This window comes from Equus przewalskii, chromosome 15 (assembly GCF_037783145.1).
Source record: "Equus przewalskii isolate Varuska chromosome 15, EquPr2, whole genome shotgun sequence".
Taxonomy (NCBI): Eukaryota; Metazoa; Chordata; class Mammalia; order Perissodactyla; family Equidae; genus Equus; species Equus przewalskii.
Window position 1 is genome coordinate 41,425,046 of NC_091845.1, and position 17,006 is coordinate 41,442,051.

At 49.9% G+C, this 17,006-nt stretch overlaps 1 protein-coding gene across 2 annotated transcripts in view; it reads left to right on the forward strand.

Moving 5' to 3' along the window:
• CCDC12 (coiled-coil domain containing 12) overlaps positions 1–16,404 on the forward strand; it is a 61,992-nt gene extending 45,588 nt beyond the window's left edge. For both annotated transcript variants that reach the window (XM_070575614.1, XM_070575615.1), the window contains 5 exons: positions 8,167–8,246; positions 9,904–9,965; positions 10,420–10,454; positions 11,519–11,595; positions 11,693–16,404. In XM_070575614.1, coding sequence (XP_070431715.1) covers positions 8,167–8,246; positions 9,904–9,965; positions 10,420–10,454; positions 11,519–11,595; positions 11,693–11,775 — 337 coding nt within the window. In that variant the 3' untranslated portion in view covers positions 11,776–16,404. The remainder of the gene's footprint in view (positions 1–8,166; positions 8,247–9,903; positions 9,966–10,419; positions 10,455–11,518; positions 11,596–11,692) is intronic.
• Positions 16,405–17,006: the final 602 nt, after the last annotated feature.

Here is a 17,006-nt window from a genome sequence, read left to right on the forward strand (position 1 = left end):
GGATTGTCAGGTCATGGGGTTTGAGCATTTTCATGGATTTTGGAGGAAATGACCAGACTGCCTCTGGAGCAGTTGTGCACATCATTTGGGGTAGTTGCCTCTCACCCCTTTTCCAGGGCCTGGCCTCTGGCAGCAGCAAACAAGGCCTTGTTATTTATGTTGGGGACCTAGGGTGAGTGTCTATGTGCAGAGCCTAAAACAAATAAAAGGTGATTAGGTGTGTGCGAATGTTTTCCTGGAAGAGCTCCTGAGTCTCTGTACTCTGAATGCTAAAACTGAAAGTGCTCTGCGATTAGAAGTGCTCACATCTCCAGCCAGTGCTGGCCTCCAGGAGCCATGCAGGCCCATTCTGGGCTTGACTTTCCCTGTGATCTGTTACTATGAGGAGAGCTCCACGACAACTCTCTCTCTGGTCCCTGAGGGGGCCTGTATGGGAAGGAGGGACCGAGGTAGCCAGGTGGAGTGGACCTTGTTCTCAAGGAGCAGGCCATGTGGTAATGTCCCATTCTGGCCTCTCTCCAGGGGTCCAGGGCAGGGGGCTGAGTGTGGCGTGACCCCAAGATCTATGAGGTGAGAAGAGAGGCTAATGTCCCAAATGGTTAAGAATGAGTTGGTGAAGTGGGCCAGGGGCTAGGAAGCCTCCATGAGCAGTGTAGACTTTCTCTGAGGTCTGTTTACCATTGAAGGAGTTACCATTGTTTACCAGGAGAACCAGATAATCTGGAAACTTCCTTTCGCTTGGACATTCTAGAACTCTACTCCTGGGTTTTATATTTTACAGAGAACACCAACTCTCTCTACCCCTACCCCCTTCCCCTGAATGGCACATATGGAGGGTGTGAAAAAGCACTCCCATGGGATGATTTCCCAGGAATCTTCCTAGCTAGCCCACACCTGGGGTCCCTGCAGCTGGCCTTGAGGAAGACTTCACAGTGGTCACCACACCTGCTCGGGCACTTAACAAGTCTCCCCACACCTTGGTGTGGAAGCGGAGGAGAGGAAATGGAAAAGGACGTTTCCTGGTTTAAGAAGGAGACTCAGGGACCGGCCCCCTGGCCAAGTTGTTAAGTTCATGTGCTCCACTTTGGCGGCCCGGAGTTCTCCGCTTCAGATCGTGGGCGCAGATGTGGCACTGCTCATCGGGCCGTGCTGTGGCAGCATCCCACATAGAACTAGAATGACCTACAACTAGGATATACAACTATGTATTGGGGTTTTGGGGAGGAAAAAAAAGGAAGATTGGCAACAGATGTTAGCTCAGGGCCAATATTCCTCACCAAAAAGCAAAAAGAAAAATAAAGGAGACTCAGTAGGATGTGAACTTGGACATCGCCCTCTTGCTTTGCCACAAAGACAATGGAAGTCACTTAGGAGTTGGCTCCTCTCACCCAGCCACATTCCTGCCCTATTTGCGTCTCCTGGGCACAGCTTCTTTACTTCCTTCGTTGTCTTCCCAAGTGCTAGAAGGCCCAAAGAGCCCTAAGCTACCCATTACACTTTCCCAAGTGGCCTCTCTGAGTGCGTGTATCCAGCTGGAGGCAAGTATGTGCCCAGCCCTTCCTGGAGCTGCTGGGTGCTAAGTGCTAGAACTGAGTCTCTAGGAACTTGTAGGGCAGGGCATGCAGGACAGACATACAGCCATCAAGGGGCCACATGCATAGGATGTGATGGCTGTTGGGTAGAGAGTAGAGGGGCAAGTGGGGCAAAGAGGGGCACAGGAGAGTAGTCAGCTGTGTCTTTGGTGGGTGGGGACATTTGGGAAAGGGGAGGGGCTGCTCATAGTGCCACCTTGTTGAGCTAGCTCTTACTGGGCAGAGAAGTGTGTAGCAGGCAGGGCTGCTACTGACCCAGGGAACATTTGATTGTGGGCTCTGGGGACCAATGAGGGTTGAAGCCAGGATGGTGTTAAGAAGTTTAGACTTGTTTGGGGGACACTGGAGGCCCTGGACCAGAAAGAGTGAAAGTGGAGGTACCCAGGTGGCTGCCCACATAGAGGGGACTGTGGGTGGTCTAGGGCATTTGGGTGCAAAGTGCAGGGTCCTAGAAGGTACAGGGCTCACTGTGCTGCCCTTCTGCCCACGGACTCCAGGCAAAAAGCCCCCAAAGTATGGCTTGGTCTCCGCTTCCCTCTGGCCAGGGGGATAGCCTGACCCCAGGCCACAGAAACTGGGGACCACTGGCGCCCAGGTGCAGAGGGCTTCCTGATGCCGAGCCCGCCACAGTCCCCTGCTTCTGGAGGCCAGCCTCACTGATGTCTGCTCTGCATGTTTCCTCTTTTTTTGTTTCCTTTTGTCTCATTGATTGTTTCTGTGCAGAAAGAATATTAATTATATTAGAAATTGTAGAATCTGCAGAAAATCAAAGATGCAAGTAAAAATCACTTTTAGAAAATTACTGTCAATATTTGGGTTTTTCTTTTTGTTAATTTTCTGTTACACGTTCAGAGCAATCTTCTGCCAACATTATTTTCAGTGGTTATACAATGATCCATCTAATGTCTGTAGCTATTTAGGTGTCTCTTTGTACACTTTTTTTTTTGTATGTATAATTTTTTGGGGGGGGGTATGTAAGGGATTCATAGTTCAGAATTGAAAAGGTCTGAAAAGGCATACAGGGGAAAAAATTTTCCTTCACTCCCAACCTCCCAGTTGCAAGACCACCTTTGGGACCAGCTTCTTGGCTCCTTCCAGAGTTAGGCTGTGCACAGATACGCTGATCTGTCCCTCACATACACATGCTTGTTTTTACACATGTGATACACACTATCCTGCTGTTCCTCACCTTGCACTTTTCAGTGTAACAGTACAGCTTGGCAATTACTCCACAAAAGTTCATAAGGTGCATTTTCATTGTCCCTTTGGCCATGTGGCATTCTATTGTTGACGTGGGCCAAAGGGCACATAACCAGGGTTTGCATGGTGCCCTCCCCTTCCCCTGGGAGAGGATTAGCTTGGGGAAGGGGCTCTCGTGTCTGTGTTCTCCAGAGCGCCTGACACAGGACTCATGTGTTTTGTAGCCTTAGGCTGGGGGAGGGCTGGCTGGATTGCCCACACTTCCTGTAGCCTCTTGCTCAAGCATTGCCTCAGGTGCAGGAAGGCCTCGTGAAGTTGGAGCCTGGTTTCTCCTTCTCCTGTCCAGAAGATTTCAGTCCAGAGTCATTCCACTCCCAGTTCTGAGCAGAAAGGGCTGCAGCAATGAGTAAGATAAGAAGCCAGGCTCTTGGGTGGCCCAGGTTCTAGGACTCATTAGTCTCACTAATGCCAGGCTCATGGAGACCAGAGACACTGGGGAGGCAGGCAGGGAGAGAGTAGGGAGGAGGCTGTTCTTTGGCTAGGCCTCAGCTGCTGGTGGTGTGCCCTGGCCAGCCTTGCCACATAGTGTGCGGTGTGCAGAAATAGGCGCACCCCTGCCCCCCTGTGGGCCACACAAGGACCACTTTCTATCTCCTTGGGCACCCCAGCTCATTGGGGGGTATTTTGAGGGTCCTTAATGGGCCATGTATGTGTCTGCTGGGCTGCTCATTCCCAACTGCACTCAAGGGTTACTCTCTGGACTTTGGAGGGTTGACTGTCCCATCTTGGGACCGTCTGCCGTATTATCGTCATAGCACATAGAGCTCTCAGGGTTTGGGGAGGGGCTTCTGGGGCAGCAGTGTGGAGTGGGAAGGAGGCGATCCTGAGAGAGCTGACCTTTGCCCTACAGGACATCACTCTGTTCAGTGTTGATGTCCACAACCTGCGTCACCTACACACAGCCTCCTGAGAGATGGATATCCTTTTTTTTTTTTAATGAAAGTGAACTGTATGTATATATTTTTTTTAGAGATCGGCACCTGAGTTAACATCTGTTGCCAATCTTCCTTTTTTTTTCTTCTTCTCCCCAAAGCCCCCAGTACATAGTTGTATCTGATTGTAGGTCCTTCTGGTTGTGCTACCTCAGCATGGTCTGATGAGCAGTGCCACGTCTGCGCCTGGGATCTGAACCAGTGAAACTCCAGGCCGCTGAAGCGGAGCACGCAAACTTAACCACTCAGCCATGGGGCTGGCCCCGACAGATGGATATCTTTGATTTCCATATGGAGGCCAGTGAAAACATGACCCTTCCTATCCATATCTCAAAAACATCAAAGCTGGGGTTTGGACCCAGGTCATACTGTTGGAAGTCCAGGTCTCTAGCACCTCTTCCCCCAGCAGCCTCCTCATTCTCAAATGGGGGTAGCAGAACCAGTGTTTGGCTCCAGTGGCCTCCAGAAGAGTGAACTCCAGATGCCAGTGCCTACCTAGTGAGTGCAGGCAGCTTCAGAGTTTCCTGGCTGGCACCGTGTAGTCACATCTACCCCATCTCCAAGAGCTATGGCTGCTCTCGACACTGTAGTGGGTTTCCATAAGGATACAGCATACATCCTTAACTTGCCAAAGGACTGGGACCTCAGAACCCCTTAACACCATTTGCCACTATTCCTGTATCCTGTGCTTTGTTGCTATATTTTAAATCCCACAAGTCAAGTCCTTATTACTATTTTATACAGTCAATGTTCATTTAGATTTGCCCACATATTTACTCTTTCTCATCCGTTTCATTCCTTCCTGCAATTTCATGCTTCCATCTGAGATCATTTTTCTTCAATCTAAAGCACTCCGTTTATGTATTTTTTAAGAACACATCCTCTGATCTGATGACTGATTTTCCCAACTCTTCTTTGTCTGGAAAAGCCTTTCTTTGAAGGCTATTTTACCTAGATTTGTCATTCTGGTGTGGCATTTTATTTACTCTCAGCCCTTCCCATGTATCACTCCATTGTCTTGTGGTTTCCATTGTTTCTGTTGAGAAGTCAGCTATCAGTTTGAGCTTCTCCTTTGAGGTTGGTGTCTTTATTTAAGAATCTCTCTTTGTCTTTGGTGTTTAAGAATTTGACAGTGATTTGCCTAAGTATGCTTTTCTTTGGAGTTCATGGTGTTTCTTTAATCTATGGCTTGATGTTTTTTGTTAATTCTGTAAAATTTTCAGTCATTATCTCTTTAAATATTTCTTCTGGGTCTCTAATTGCATGTTATGTATATTAGATCTTTTCACCATGTTCTATATGTCTCTTATGCTCTCTTTCGTATTTTCCAACATTTTTCCCTCTCTGTCTCAGTCTGAATACTTTCTGGCTTGTCTTGCAGCTCACTAATCCTTTCTTGAGCTATATCTAAACTGCTGTTGAACCCATTAAGTTCCTAATTTTGGTTATATTTTCAGCTGTAGAATTTCCATTTGATTAATTTTTACAGTTTTAGATTCTCTGTTGAAATTCTCCATTCTGTGGTATACCTTCTTGAACTTTCATTAATTTGAGTTATTTTATATTTTATTTCTGATAAGTCCAATATCTGGATCTCCCGTGAGTGTGTTTCTAGTGTCTTTATTTTTTCTCATGGCTTTGATTGAATCCTGGACATTGTGTGTGAAAAGTTCTAGAGGTAATTTGGGGCTCTGAATAATTTATTTTCCTCCCAAGACAATTTATTCCAGCTTCTGGCAGGCAGTTAGGCTCAGGGTGCCCTGACCCACCCTTTCAGGACTGATGAAGAGGCTTACTCTCACTGAAAGCAGATTTTGTCTCTTCAGCCCCCTGAGATCGCAGGAAGCTCTGCTTGGTCTCAGCTTTTCAGCCTCTGCTTGTAAATGGACAGATGCTTTAAGGGGAAAGAGACACCCAGTGTCAGGGCCCTCCTTGTTGCACTTCTCTTGTCTCTGTGGCTGCAGCCCCTCAGATCCTCGGTGCCTTGGTACTTCCCCAAGGCCAACAAATAGATTTCTTTAAATACACCCGCTGTCAGGTTTTTTGAGTTGTTTGCAGAAACAAGGAGTTAAACCTTGGTCCTGTGTTGGAAAAGCCAAGCCCCCTGAGCAGAACCCAGTGCCCATGACCTCTCCCAGAGGTTCTTGGCCTTTGGTGGTGATAGGGGTGGGGTAGGGTAGGAGGGGCAGTTCATTGGGCATTTGTGAGGGACAGTCTCTTCAGTAGCTCTCACAGAGAGAACCAGAGGACGGCTTGAATGTAGCTCGACAGAGCTGGACCCACCCAGCATAGCCTCCTTGTTTACAGATGTGGAAAAAGAGGCACAGAATGGGACAGTCCCACAGTGACTGGGACCCCAGTGTTCAACTCTAGCGAGCAGCAGAGGACAGTGAGTGGCCCAGCTGTGGGGGGCAGAAGAGTGTTATACAGTCAGCCCACCAGCCGATGCTACTCTTTCCTGTCGCTTCTGGCCTTTCTCTGTCTCCCTGTTGTGTCCTCCCTCCTTCCACCTGGCCTTCTGAAGCCCAGGCACCTGTGGGCTGAAGGTGTGGGGCCTTGGTGCTGTTCCTGTAAGCTCTGGGTACAGTTCTCTGCACTCCTCTCTTGCTGATTTCTCACAGAACCCGGGAGCCAGTTTCTGAGAGTGACAGTTTGTTGTTGTTTTTTTTCACTAATCCCTGCAGTTTTCTTCCCACACCCAGTTTCTCTTCCGCTTTTCTCCCCACCCTGTTATGAACGAAAGTCAGTGCACCAGATCTTGCACCACTTTCTCTCCCGGTGAGACCTGACATTTACCACCAGGCCTGAGGCAGGCATTAGGGGATGGGGATGGGGTGGGTGTCCCTGCTCCCTAGAGGAAGCAGACCCTGGGAGTGCGTGGCAGGCTTCCTCTACACAGGCCATGCTGGTACTGCCCCCTGGGCACAAAGGTTTAGCCTAACCCCAGGGCTGTGGGCCTCAGGGGCCCTGGCAGAGGGGAAGCGGGCAGGTGGAGCTGGTGAATAGGGGACTGGTTTGGCATCAGAAAGCCTCCAAGCTCAGACCACTGCCACTTGCTAACTGTGTGGCCATAGACACCTGCTGCCTCACCTCTGGAAGAGCTTGCCTGCCCGGGGGCTATGGAAGTCAGCAATGCTTTTGCCTGGCATGGACAGAGGGTTTGGTAGATGACAGACTGTAGGAGGCCTCCTGCTGGGACAGTCTTCCCTGTTCTGTAGGCGTAGGACTTCTGAGGGACCAGCAGTCGTTGAAAGGGCTCAGAGGAAGTAGTGGGGAAGGAGGAGGACCCACCCACATCCCAGTCTCACTTGGCTGACAGGTAGGGGGACAGCTTCCACTCCCCTGGAACCTAGATGGTCTGTTCCCGTGTCTCTCTCTGTCTTGCCTTTAATAAGCAGCAGCCTTAGGAACTCTCCCCTTGCCACCCTGTGCACTTAGCCAAGGGCTTCTCCTCTTGCAGACAAGCTTCTAGGTGTGTGGATTGGGGTTTGATGAGCTGCTGAGCTGGGAAGGTCCCCAGTGAGAGCTTGGTGCAGCCAGCCATGCCTGAGGAGACTGAGATAGGAGGAAAATAACACCACTGTTGCTGGCCCATCGCAGTGTGTAATCCTGGTCTCTTGTGGCTCCTCCCCATTCACAGAGGTCTTGGGCTCTGCCTTGGTAGCATTTGAAAGGCCTCTTGCAGGAGTGGGCCTCTGCAGTTCTCATGGCTGTCCAGGTGGACTGTGGCTTTCCCAGTCTTGCACACTGTCATGCCCGTCCCTCAGCCTTTGCCAGCCACTCCCAGCACACCCAGACTCTTGCCACAAGTTGTTGAGGAACTGTGTACCAGTGGCTCCAGGACACAAAGGCTCTGAGAAGGAGGCTGGGCTTGAGGAGCCAGTGGGTGAGTGCTGGCTTTCTCTTTTAGGAGTAGCTCAGCCCAGGAGCTCTGGCCTGACTTGGAGTCATACCTTGTCTTGGTCTCAGATGCTGCAGCCACCACTGTGTGACCTTATGAAAATGGTGCAATCTCTCTGAGCCTCAGTTCCCTTAACTGTTAAATGGAGGTAATCTAGGAGAGACAGCTAGTGGATGCTCCCCGAGCATCCCTGGCCCCAGCTCTGGACGAGAGCCTCCAGTGCAGGCAGGGCCTTGGGAGAGCAGCCAGCCTGCTTGCTAATTGGCAGATAAGGGGGCTGAGGCTCAGAGAGGGTGCCTGTCCCAATGATGCTTCTGTTCCCATGTTTTCCCTCTTCACCAGGCCATTTCCAGAGACCCTAGGAAAGTCGGGAAATAACCAGCTTGTGTGGCTTCATCACAGTCTGACCTGCAAGTGTATGAGGTGAATGAGACCGTCACACACTTTACTACATCTCTGCTTGATCTCTGTGCTCTTGCAGGGAACTCAGGCTGCGGAACTATGTCCCAGAGGATGAGGACCTGAAGAGGAGGAGGGTGCCCCCAGCCAAACCAGTCGCGGGTAGGTGGCTGCATCTCTCCACTTCTGCTCCATGGCACTGTCAGTTGCCTCCACCTTGGCTGGTGTTGCCCTCTCTTGGGAATAACCTGTAGTGCCAGGGCTAGAAGTTGGGCCTCCAGAACCCTGTCACCATCTCACAGCAGATGGACAAGTTGAGTGAGAGCAGAGAGCCAGTGAGGGAGTGAAGAGGTCTGCTGTGCCTGCTCTGCCCTGCTCACACGTTGACTTGGAGGCCTCCCAGGGATCTGCGAGGGAAGAGACCACATCCCCTCAGAACCTCTCTGGGTTGGGAAGTGGAAGTGGCCCTGGAGCCTTGGACAGCAGGGGCAGGGTGAGATGGGTCCTGCAGGCCTTGGAGGGTTGGAGTGAGAGACCCTGAAGAGGGTTCAACCACTCAGGTGCTCAAAGAGCAGTGTCAGGCAGATGCTCGCCAGGCTCGAGGTGTGGCAGTGCCAGAACACAGACGATGGGGAGAGATGTTCTCACCAGTAGGAAGAGAGCCCCGGGCCAGGGGCTGCCCAGTCTCACCATGGCATGGGGAACAGCACAACAGCCAGGCGCATCTGGCCAGCTGAGGCCTGTCCACAGCCGTCCACACTGGAGATGCTGGGTACTTTATCATGCAAATCCCTGGTGCTGTTTTTATTCTTTGATTTTGTTATCAATTTTCAATTTTATGAGTAATAAATGAGTAATTACATTTATCTTGTAAAAGAATGAAGTGCTACCCATTTGGCCACACCCCAGTCTGCTTCCCCGTGTCCTTCACCCCTGAGAGTCACACACTTACCAGGTGATTTGCTTCATGGTTTGGGCCCCACTGGGGGGGGACATTGGCACATGTAGGTGGGAGGCAGGAAGGCAGGACGAAAGAGACGGATGTGGAGCTGGTTCTTTGCCTCAGGATCAGCACCTATGGCTGGAGGAAGGTGAGGCAGGCCAGGGAGCCATGGGGGAACATGGGGCAACTGTGAGGGGGGTTAGAGGAAGCCCATGGAGCCCAGATTTGTTGTCAGTGCTCTCGGCATCTGTCCTCTCAGGGGCAGAGCCCTCCTGGTCAGTCTCCCTAGAGGTCCATTGTGCTCTCAGCAGCTGGATGGAGCCAGGAGGTGTGAGTGCAGGCCTCCTCAGAGTGGCTGTCCCCTTGGTCTTGGCAGCACACATCTTAGTGGGATGGGAAGAAAAGCCTCCTGTGCCCCGGCCAGTCCAGGACCCAGAGGATGTCCTCGGAGGCCAGGAGCCCGTGGAGGTTATGGAAAAATCCAGTCCTCAAGGCCCTTCAAAAACCGTACCTTGGATATATCCAGGCAACTCTCTCATTTCACAACTGGGGAGCTGGGGGCTGAGATGATTCCTAACTGGAGTTCTGGGCTCTGTCTGCTCCAGCTGCCTCCCGCTGGCCCTCCTTCACCTCAGGATTGCCTTCATCCTGGGAAACTGCAGCCCTTCCTCCAAACCTGCCTTTGCAGGGGCTTTGCCTCTGGCTGGTTGGGGGCCAAGGGGAGAGATAGGGGCAAGAAAGCCCAGGATCTCCCCAGGGACCTGCCTGCACCCTCTTCCCCTCTCCGGCAGCTGCAGTGTGCAGTATCATACTGCAGTGTCGCTGCAGAGTGGGCACCTTTCCCACAGGCCTCCATTGTTGTCTTGCACCCTCTAGTGGAAGAGAAGGTGAAGGAGCAGCTGGAGGCCGCCAAGCCAGAGCCCGTCATTGAGGAAGTGGTGAGTGCCTGCAGGTGGCCCTGTTCTCCCTCGCTGCTTCTGTGGGTCCTTCTCTTCTTACCCACCTACTCTCCTCTCTCCTTTCTCCCCCTTCCTTTCACCACTTCTTTTTTTTCCTTCCCAAATCCCCCCAGTACATAGTTGTATAGTTTTAGTTGTGGGTCCTTCTAGTTGTGGCATGTGGGACACTGCCTCAACCTGGCCTAATGAGCAGTGCCGTGTCCGCGCCCAGGATCCGAACCCTGGGCCACCAAAGCAGAGCATGTGAACTTAACCACTCGGCCACGGGGCCGGCCCCTCACCACTTCTTTATTTCCTTTCCACCTCCCTGCTTCCCCTCACCCCCCTCCTCCATCCTCCCTTTTCTCCCGTTTTCCTACCTCTGTCTCCTGTCTTCCTACTTCCCTTGGGGTTGGGCCCTTCCAGCCCTGACTTCTGTCTCCTCCCTCCCTAGGACCTGGCTAACCTTGCACCCCGGAAGCCTGATTGGTGAGTGTTGCCCATGTAGGACTAGTGCATACTGATTGGGGCTCTTGTGGTGCCAGACATGGGCCTCAGGCTGGGCCTTCTGCACCCTCACAGCAGGGATATGGACAGTATAAACTTACAGCTACACGAGATAATTACTGTCCGAAATCACTGTTGAGAAGGACATAAACGGAGAATGAGAGGGAAGTGATGGGAGATGACACCTGGAGGGTGAGGAGGGGCTCAGGTAGACGGAAGAGCAGCAGTCTGCTCAAGAAGTCCCTTCTGAAAGCGTGAGGGCCTTACCTCAGAGAGCTCCATTTGAGCAAGTCCGACCTTTGCCTCTGGGAGCCACAGGGGGAGGCAAGATGGTGGCAAAGGCAGTTGCCACCCAGTGCTGCCATCAGTTAGCCTGTTCCCATCTGGCCTCAGTTCCCTCTCTGTGAAGTACTTGTTCTTCCCTGGTGTCCTTGTGACTGGGCTGAGAAAGAAGGTGAGAGAGGCCATGTGACCTGGGGCTTGTGTTCTATTTTACCTTGGGCCAGAGGTGTGGGCATATCCCTCTCACCTGCAATTCTGTGTCAAGTACAGCACCAGCTGAAGGTGTTCTAATTTGATGAAACAAAAGCATGAGGCATATGTCCTAGGAAACCCAGAGCCAGAGAAAATACGCTGAGTGTGTGTACACTTCTGGAAGCTCCCGGTGGTGAGGGTGAACATGTGGCTGGAAGACAAGCAGGACCCACAGTGGGCTGGGACAAGTCACTCCCTGATGGTGACCAAGGGGACCAGACCAAGAGAGGACCCCTGAGAAACCATCTACCCTTGCACACCCACTCAGTGCCCTGTGTTGGGTGGGTCTGTGGTGCTAGTCTCTGCCTCACTGGGACTGGGAGGGATGGCTGATGCTGGGTTTTGGAAGATGCAGGAAGGGAGAGAGAGGAGAAACCTGCCTCCTCCTCAGGGCAGTCTCCTCAGACAACTGAGTGTGATTGCTAATGCCAGAGGGGCTGTGGGAGGGAGGGCCCCAAGGCCACACCAGGCTAGCCTTCAGCCTCCAGACTCTTCCCACCTCTCTGCTCCAGGGACCTCAAGAGAGACGTAGCCAAGAAGCTGGAGAAGTTAGAAAAGCGGACCCAGAGAGCCATTGCTGAACTGATCCGTAAGTGCAGGGCCTGGGAAGGCGGGACCCCTGCCCTCTGGGTGGTGGCCCAAGCACAAGGCCCCCCCTTCACCCTTCTTGTTTGCCATCTATCCAGGCGAGAGGCTGAAAGGCCAGGAGGATAGCTTGGCCTCTGCGGTGGACGCCAACACAGAACAAGAGGCCTGCGACTCCGACTGAGGCGTGCCCTGTCCCCTCACCCATCTGTCAGGCCTGTCCTTGGGCAAGGGTAGGAGCTGGGCTTGCCATCACTTCCAGTTTGGCTTCAGAGCAGTGACTCCCTGCCCCATCAGTCTGAAAACCCCCCACCCCCATGGAGTGAGGTCAACTCCTTGTCTCCTGAGTGGTCCCCACCACCCTGAGTGGGGACAGAGCCAGCAGCAACTCTGTAGGCTGGCTGTGTCTGTACATATGTATGTGTTTGGAACATTTTTTTAATCTCTGGAAATAGAAACAAGCAGACCCCTGTGTGTGGTAGAAACCTATCAAATATTTCCTGGGTCCTTGGGGCACTGTGGGATCGGGCCCCAAGACAGGGTGGCTACAGAGGTCATGCTTAATTTGTAAGCCCTGTGTTGGGCTGAGCATGTTGAGGCTGGAGGAGTGGGGAAGGCCCAGGTGTGACCTTCTGGGCCTAGGTCTTGACCCAGTCCTTGGTCAGTGATGGTCATCTCAAACCCTTGGGTGACAGAGACATGGTCTGAGAGGATTCTTAAGACTTCCCACAGGCCTAGGCCTTCCAGTAGTCTGTGGGACAGCCTGGAGAGGCTCCCATCTTGGTCTTCTGTGGACCCCCTCAGAGTGTGAGAGGGAGAGGGAAGAGACTGGGCCCATGAAGGGGGTGAGCTATACCCTGGCCAGCCTCAACTCTAGGCTGCTCCAGATTTGAGGCCCCCAGCACTGTTCTTTTCCACTCTGCCCAGCCCCAGGCAGCCCCTCTCCCCACTTCACCAGTCAGCTAGACCATGGCTCCCCTAGGACAGGGCCCCTGTGTGGGGGAGGGTGGCCCTTTCTGCTAGAGACTAGAGTATTGTAAGCTGGGTTTCACATGTGGTCTTGGACCCTGGCCCCCAAGGTCCTGGCTTTTGGACCATGAGCCTCCTCTGTGGAGCTGACTCTCCGGAGTGACTGTCTGGCCACAACTCTGACTCCAGGTACCTGTGGCCAACTAGAATTTCATCTCCCTCAGAATGATGACACTCTTGAGTTTCCTCCAGGGTTTCCCCTTGAGCCTCCTGCCCCTGAGTCATCCCAGTGTGTTTTTTCCTCTGTGCTGAGATGGCCTGGCTCTGGGAGACAGTGCTGAGGACTCGGGCCATAGAGGTGGAATATGTGCACACAGGGACCAGCACACTCATTCAATAAAGTAAATACTTTAAGTTAAAATTATGCAACTACTCTAAGAAGGTAATTCTTGTGTAAAAAAGAAGCAGAAACTTACAGCTGTGAGGGCTGAAGTGGTAGGTGGCTGGCTGCTGTGGTGAGCAGTGGGACAAGACTAGGACTCTGATTCCCACAGGGACATGGATCAGACATGCCCACAGGTGTCAGGACTGGAGCCAGGCTCCCTCTGAGAGCCGGGCTCTGGGACTGGGCATCTTTTCCTAGGAATAAAGGAGGAAAGCACGTCCCCCACTTCCCGGGATTGCACTGGAACAGGGTGCTTGTCTGCGGCAGTGTGAGCTCAGACACCCGGAGACTGGGAACTGGGCTTCCGCTCAGCACCCGCCCTGGGACTAGAGCAAGGATACCCCACAGTGTGAGCCAGAGGGCTAATGCAGGTCTGCTTCTGCATTTACAACACTACAGGAAAGCTGCCCTACCTGGAGACAGAAAAACAAAAACTATTATGCATGAATTAATTTAAAAATATGTGAGAAAATCCAATGCCTTAAAGAATGACCAGCAACCATAAATTGGGAGAATTTGTCCCTGAGGAAACTGAAACAGTAACATCCTAACAGGCTTTAAAATGAGCATTTGTTTTATCACCAGAGTGATAAAAGAGGGACTGACCCCCATAATTCAAGTGACAGGGATTAGATATAAGAAAGAACTGATTAGAAATCTGGGAAATAAAGCATGTTTATTAAAATAAGAAACTCACTAGAAGAGCTAAATAATAATTTATAGCCAAGGAAGGGATTAATAAATTGGAAGTTACAGCTGAAGATCCAAAAGGTGGCGGAGAGGGAGAGGGTAGACTGAGAATCTTAACATGCTGACAGATGTCCTTTAGCTGACAGGAGTTTGGGAAAAGAAAATCTAAGAAAGAAGTTACTTGAAGAAGGAATAGCTGACCACTTCTGTTTCTGGCGTCATGGTAGAATAGTTACCTGAACTGATCCTTTGCATACAGTTAAAAATACCAGGTAAATAAATAATGACAAGTACTTTTTAAATGCACCAATGAGCTGGCAAGAAACTAAGGAATACTCAGGCAAAAAGGTAAGAGAAGCAGCAGAATGCCCTGAAGGCATTTGACAAACCACGTGAAGCTGAGCATTGGTTTTTGGGGCTCTCGGTGCCTGGGGCCCAGACAACCTAATACCTGTGCATAATAAGGGGCCTAGTAGCAGAGCCCTCCATAAAGCTGGGGCCCCAAAGGGCAGCACCCTCTGTGAACTAACAATAAATCTGCTCTCTCAGCATCTCAGAGGAAAACTGAACCTTGCCACTTACTGGAGTGAAAAAAGGTCTCCCTTGAGAACTGAGCAAGCCCTCATGTGGGTTTGTACATGAGAAACCTCAAGCCAGGAATTTAAAGTGGTCCCAGAATGTAGGGGTCTCAGACACTTGATAGAAGGAAATGCAGATCCTACCTGAATGAACCTTTATTCATCCTTAAAGAATGCCCACCGATAAAGTTCCAAGAAAAATGAGCAGCTTACAGAAAAGTTCACCAGATATATTAGGCAACAAAGCACCCAGAGCAAAGGACATCAAAAGGAACATGGTAGAATCAGACTTGCGAGCAATTCAGACATTAGAATTATCAGATCATTTAAATGTTTAAAAATGACTTAGGAACTAAAAGGCTTGAAAATAGGAATAGATTTGCAAAAGAACCAAAGTGATGCTCTGGAAATAAAAATTATTATAGCAATTAAAAACCGTGTATCTATGAATTAGAGCTGAAGAGAGAATTTGTGAATGGGAAGCGAGATCTGAAGAGGTTATCCAGAAAGCAGCCCAGCAAGATAAACAAATGGATAATGTAGAACAAGAGGCTGGGAGATATGGAGGACAGTGAGAAGATCCAACACACGTGTGATTGGAGGTCCAGGAAGGAAAACAAGGCAAAAATGAGGCAGAGGTGATATATTTTTTTAGGGGGTGAGCGAGACTGGCCCTGAGCTAACATTTGTGGCCAATCTTCCTCTTTTTGCTTGAGGAAGATTGTCACTGAGCTAACATCCTTGGCAGTCTTCCTCTGTTTTGTACGTGGGATGTTGCCACGGCATGGCTGGATGAGTGGTACATAGGTCCGCACCAGGGATCCAAACCCGTGAAACCTGGGCTGCCAAAGTGGAGTGCATGGACTTCACCTCTGTGCCACCTGGCTGGCCCCTAGTATTTTTTTTAAGTGACTGTGAACTTTTCAAAATCACCAATCCACAGATTCAGGGAGGTCAACAAATCTCCAGCAGGGCAACAAACAGAAATCTACAGTCTGATGTTCTATCTCTTGATATGAGTGGTGATTAATTAGCTATATTCACTTTATGAATATTCATTGAACTGCACATATGGTTTGTGCATTTTTTGTATGTTTTTATAGCTCAATAAGCAAGTTTGCTTAAAATTTTTTTCACATTTGTATTAATCATTTATTGCTACATACAAATTATCCCAAACTCAATGGCTTAAAACAACAAATTTTATTATCGGACAGTTTCTGTGTGTCAGGAATTCAGGAGAGACTTAGCTGGGTAGTTCTAGCTTGGGGTCTCTTTGAGGTTGCAGTCAAGATGTACTCCAGAGCAGCAGTCATCTGAAGGCCTGACTGGGGCTGAAGGATCTGCTCCCAGGACAACGTCCACTCCTGGGGCTCACAGGAGTGCTTAGAGAAGCATAGTGTGCACACAGATCCTTGCCACGTGGACCTCTCCTTGAGGCTTGCTTGAGTGTTTGCGTGCCGTGGCAGCTCGCTTTCCCCAGAGAAAAAGCAATCCAAAAGAGGAAGCAGCAGGAAGCTTTAGGCCTTTTATGACCTGGTTTGGAAGTGATATTCTGCCACGTTCTATTCGTTAGAAGTAAGTCACTATGTCCAGCCCACACTCAATTAGGTTCCACCTCTGGAAGGGAGGTCTGTCTAAGAATTTGTGCATGTATTTTAAAACCAATACATACCTAGATACAGTGTAATAAACTGGCAGAACAAAAAGACCAAGAAAAGATGTTAAAATTAGGAAGGATATATTACTTTTCAGGGAGCAGGGTGACAGCAGATGTGGCAACCACGGCCAACGTTAACTGGAAAGGTACCTTCTGGTATCAGTGTTAACTGGACGAAAGGAAATTGTCACTTAGAATTCTTTACCCAGAGAAAATATCTTACAAGTACAAGATATTTTTAGACAAACAAACCAGAGATTTGGTCACCTGCAGACTCACACTAAGAGAAAATCTACTTGGGGGTAATGAAAATATTCTAAAATGGCTTGTGGTGGTTGCACAAATCTGTGAATATTTTAAAAGCCATTGAGTTGTACACTTTAAAATGGGTGAATTGTTTGAGATGTGTATTGTATCTCAACGAAGCTGTTTTTAAAAAATGAAATAAATGAGCATTCTCCTTAAAAAAAATTCTAGAGGATGTCTTCAGACTGAATGGACACGATCCCAGATGGATAATCTGAGATAAGACGGAATGAGAGAAAGAAAGTGTAAATTTAGTAGTCATTGACCTCATAAAACAAGTGTTTTGTGGAGTAGAAGTATAATAAGGGCTACTTAGAACATGAGACAGCAGGAGTGCGTGGGGCCGAGGTGAGAGGGGATGGAATCTTTATTATCGGAGGAGCTCACTCAGGAAGAGAGAAAAGACTCCATCTGATTAAGACTGGTGCAAGGCAGGCTGGCATTTCTAGGGTAACCCTGAAAGAACAGTGTACCACTTCCAAAGTAGTTGAGAAAGAAAATGGAATGAGAAAAAAAAATTATCCAAAAGAAGGCAGAAAGAGAAGAGGTGAGACAAGTAAATGAATTCAAATATATCATTAATTATAATTATGTATTGGGCCGCCTTTTTTTTTTCTTTTAACTGAATCCAATGCCATTTAAAAAAATACAAGCCTGAACCCAAACAGAAATATTGAAAGTAAAGGGATTGGAAAAGCTCTCAAGCTCAGAATCAACAAAAGGAAGCTGAGGGAGCTGCGCAGTGTCAGACAGGAAAACCTCCAGAC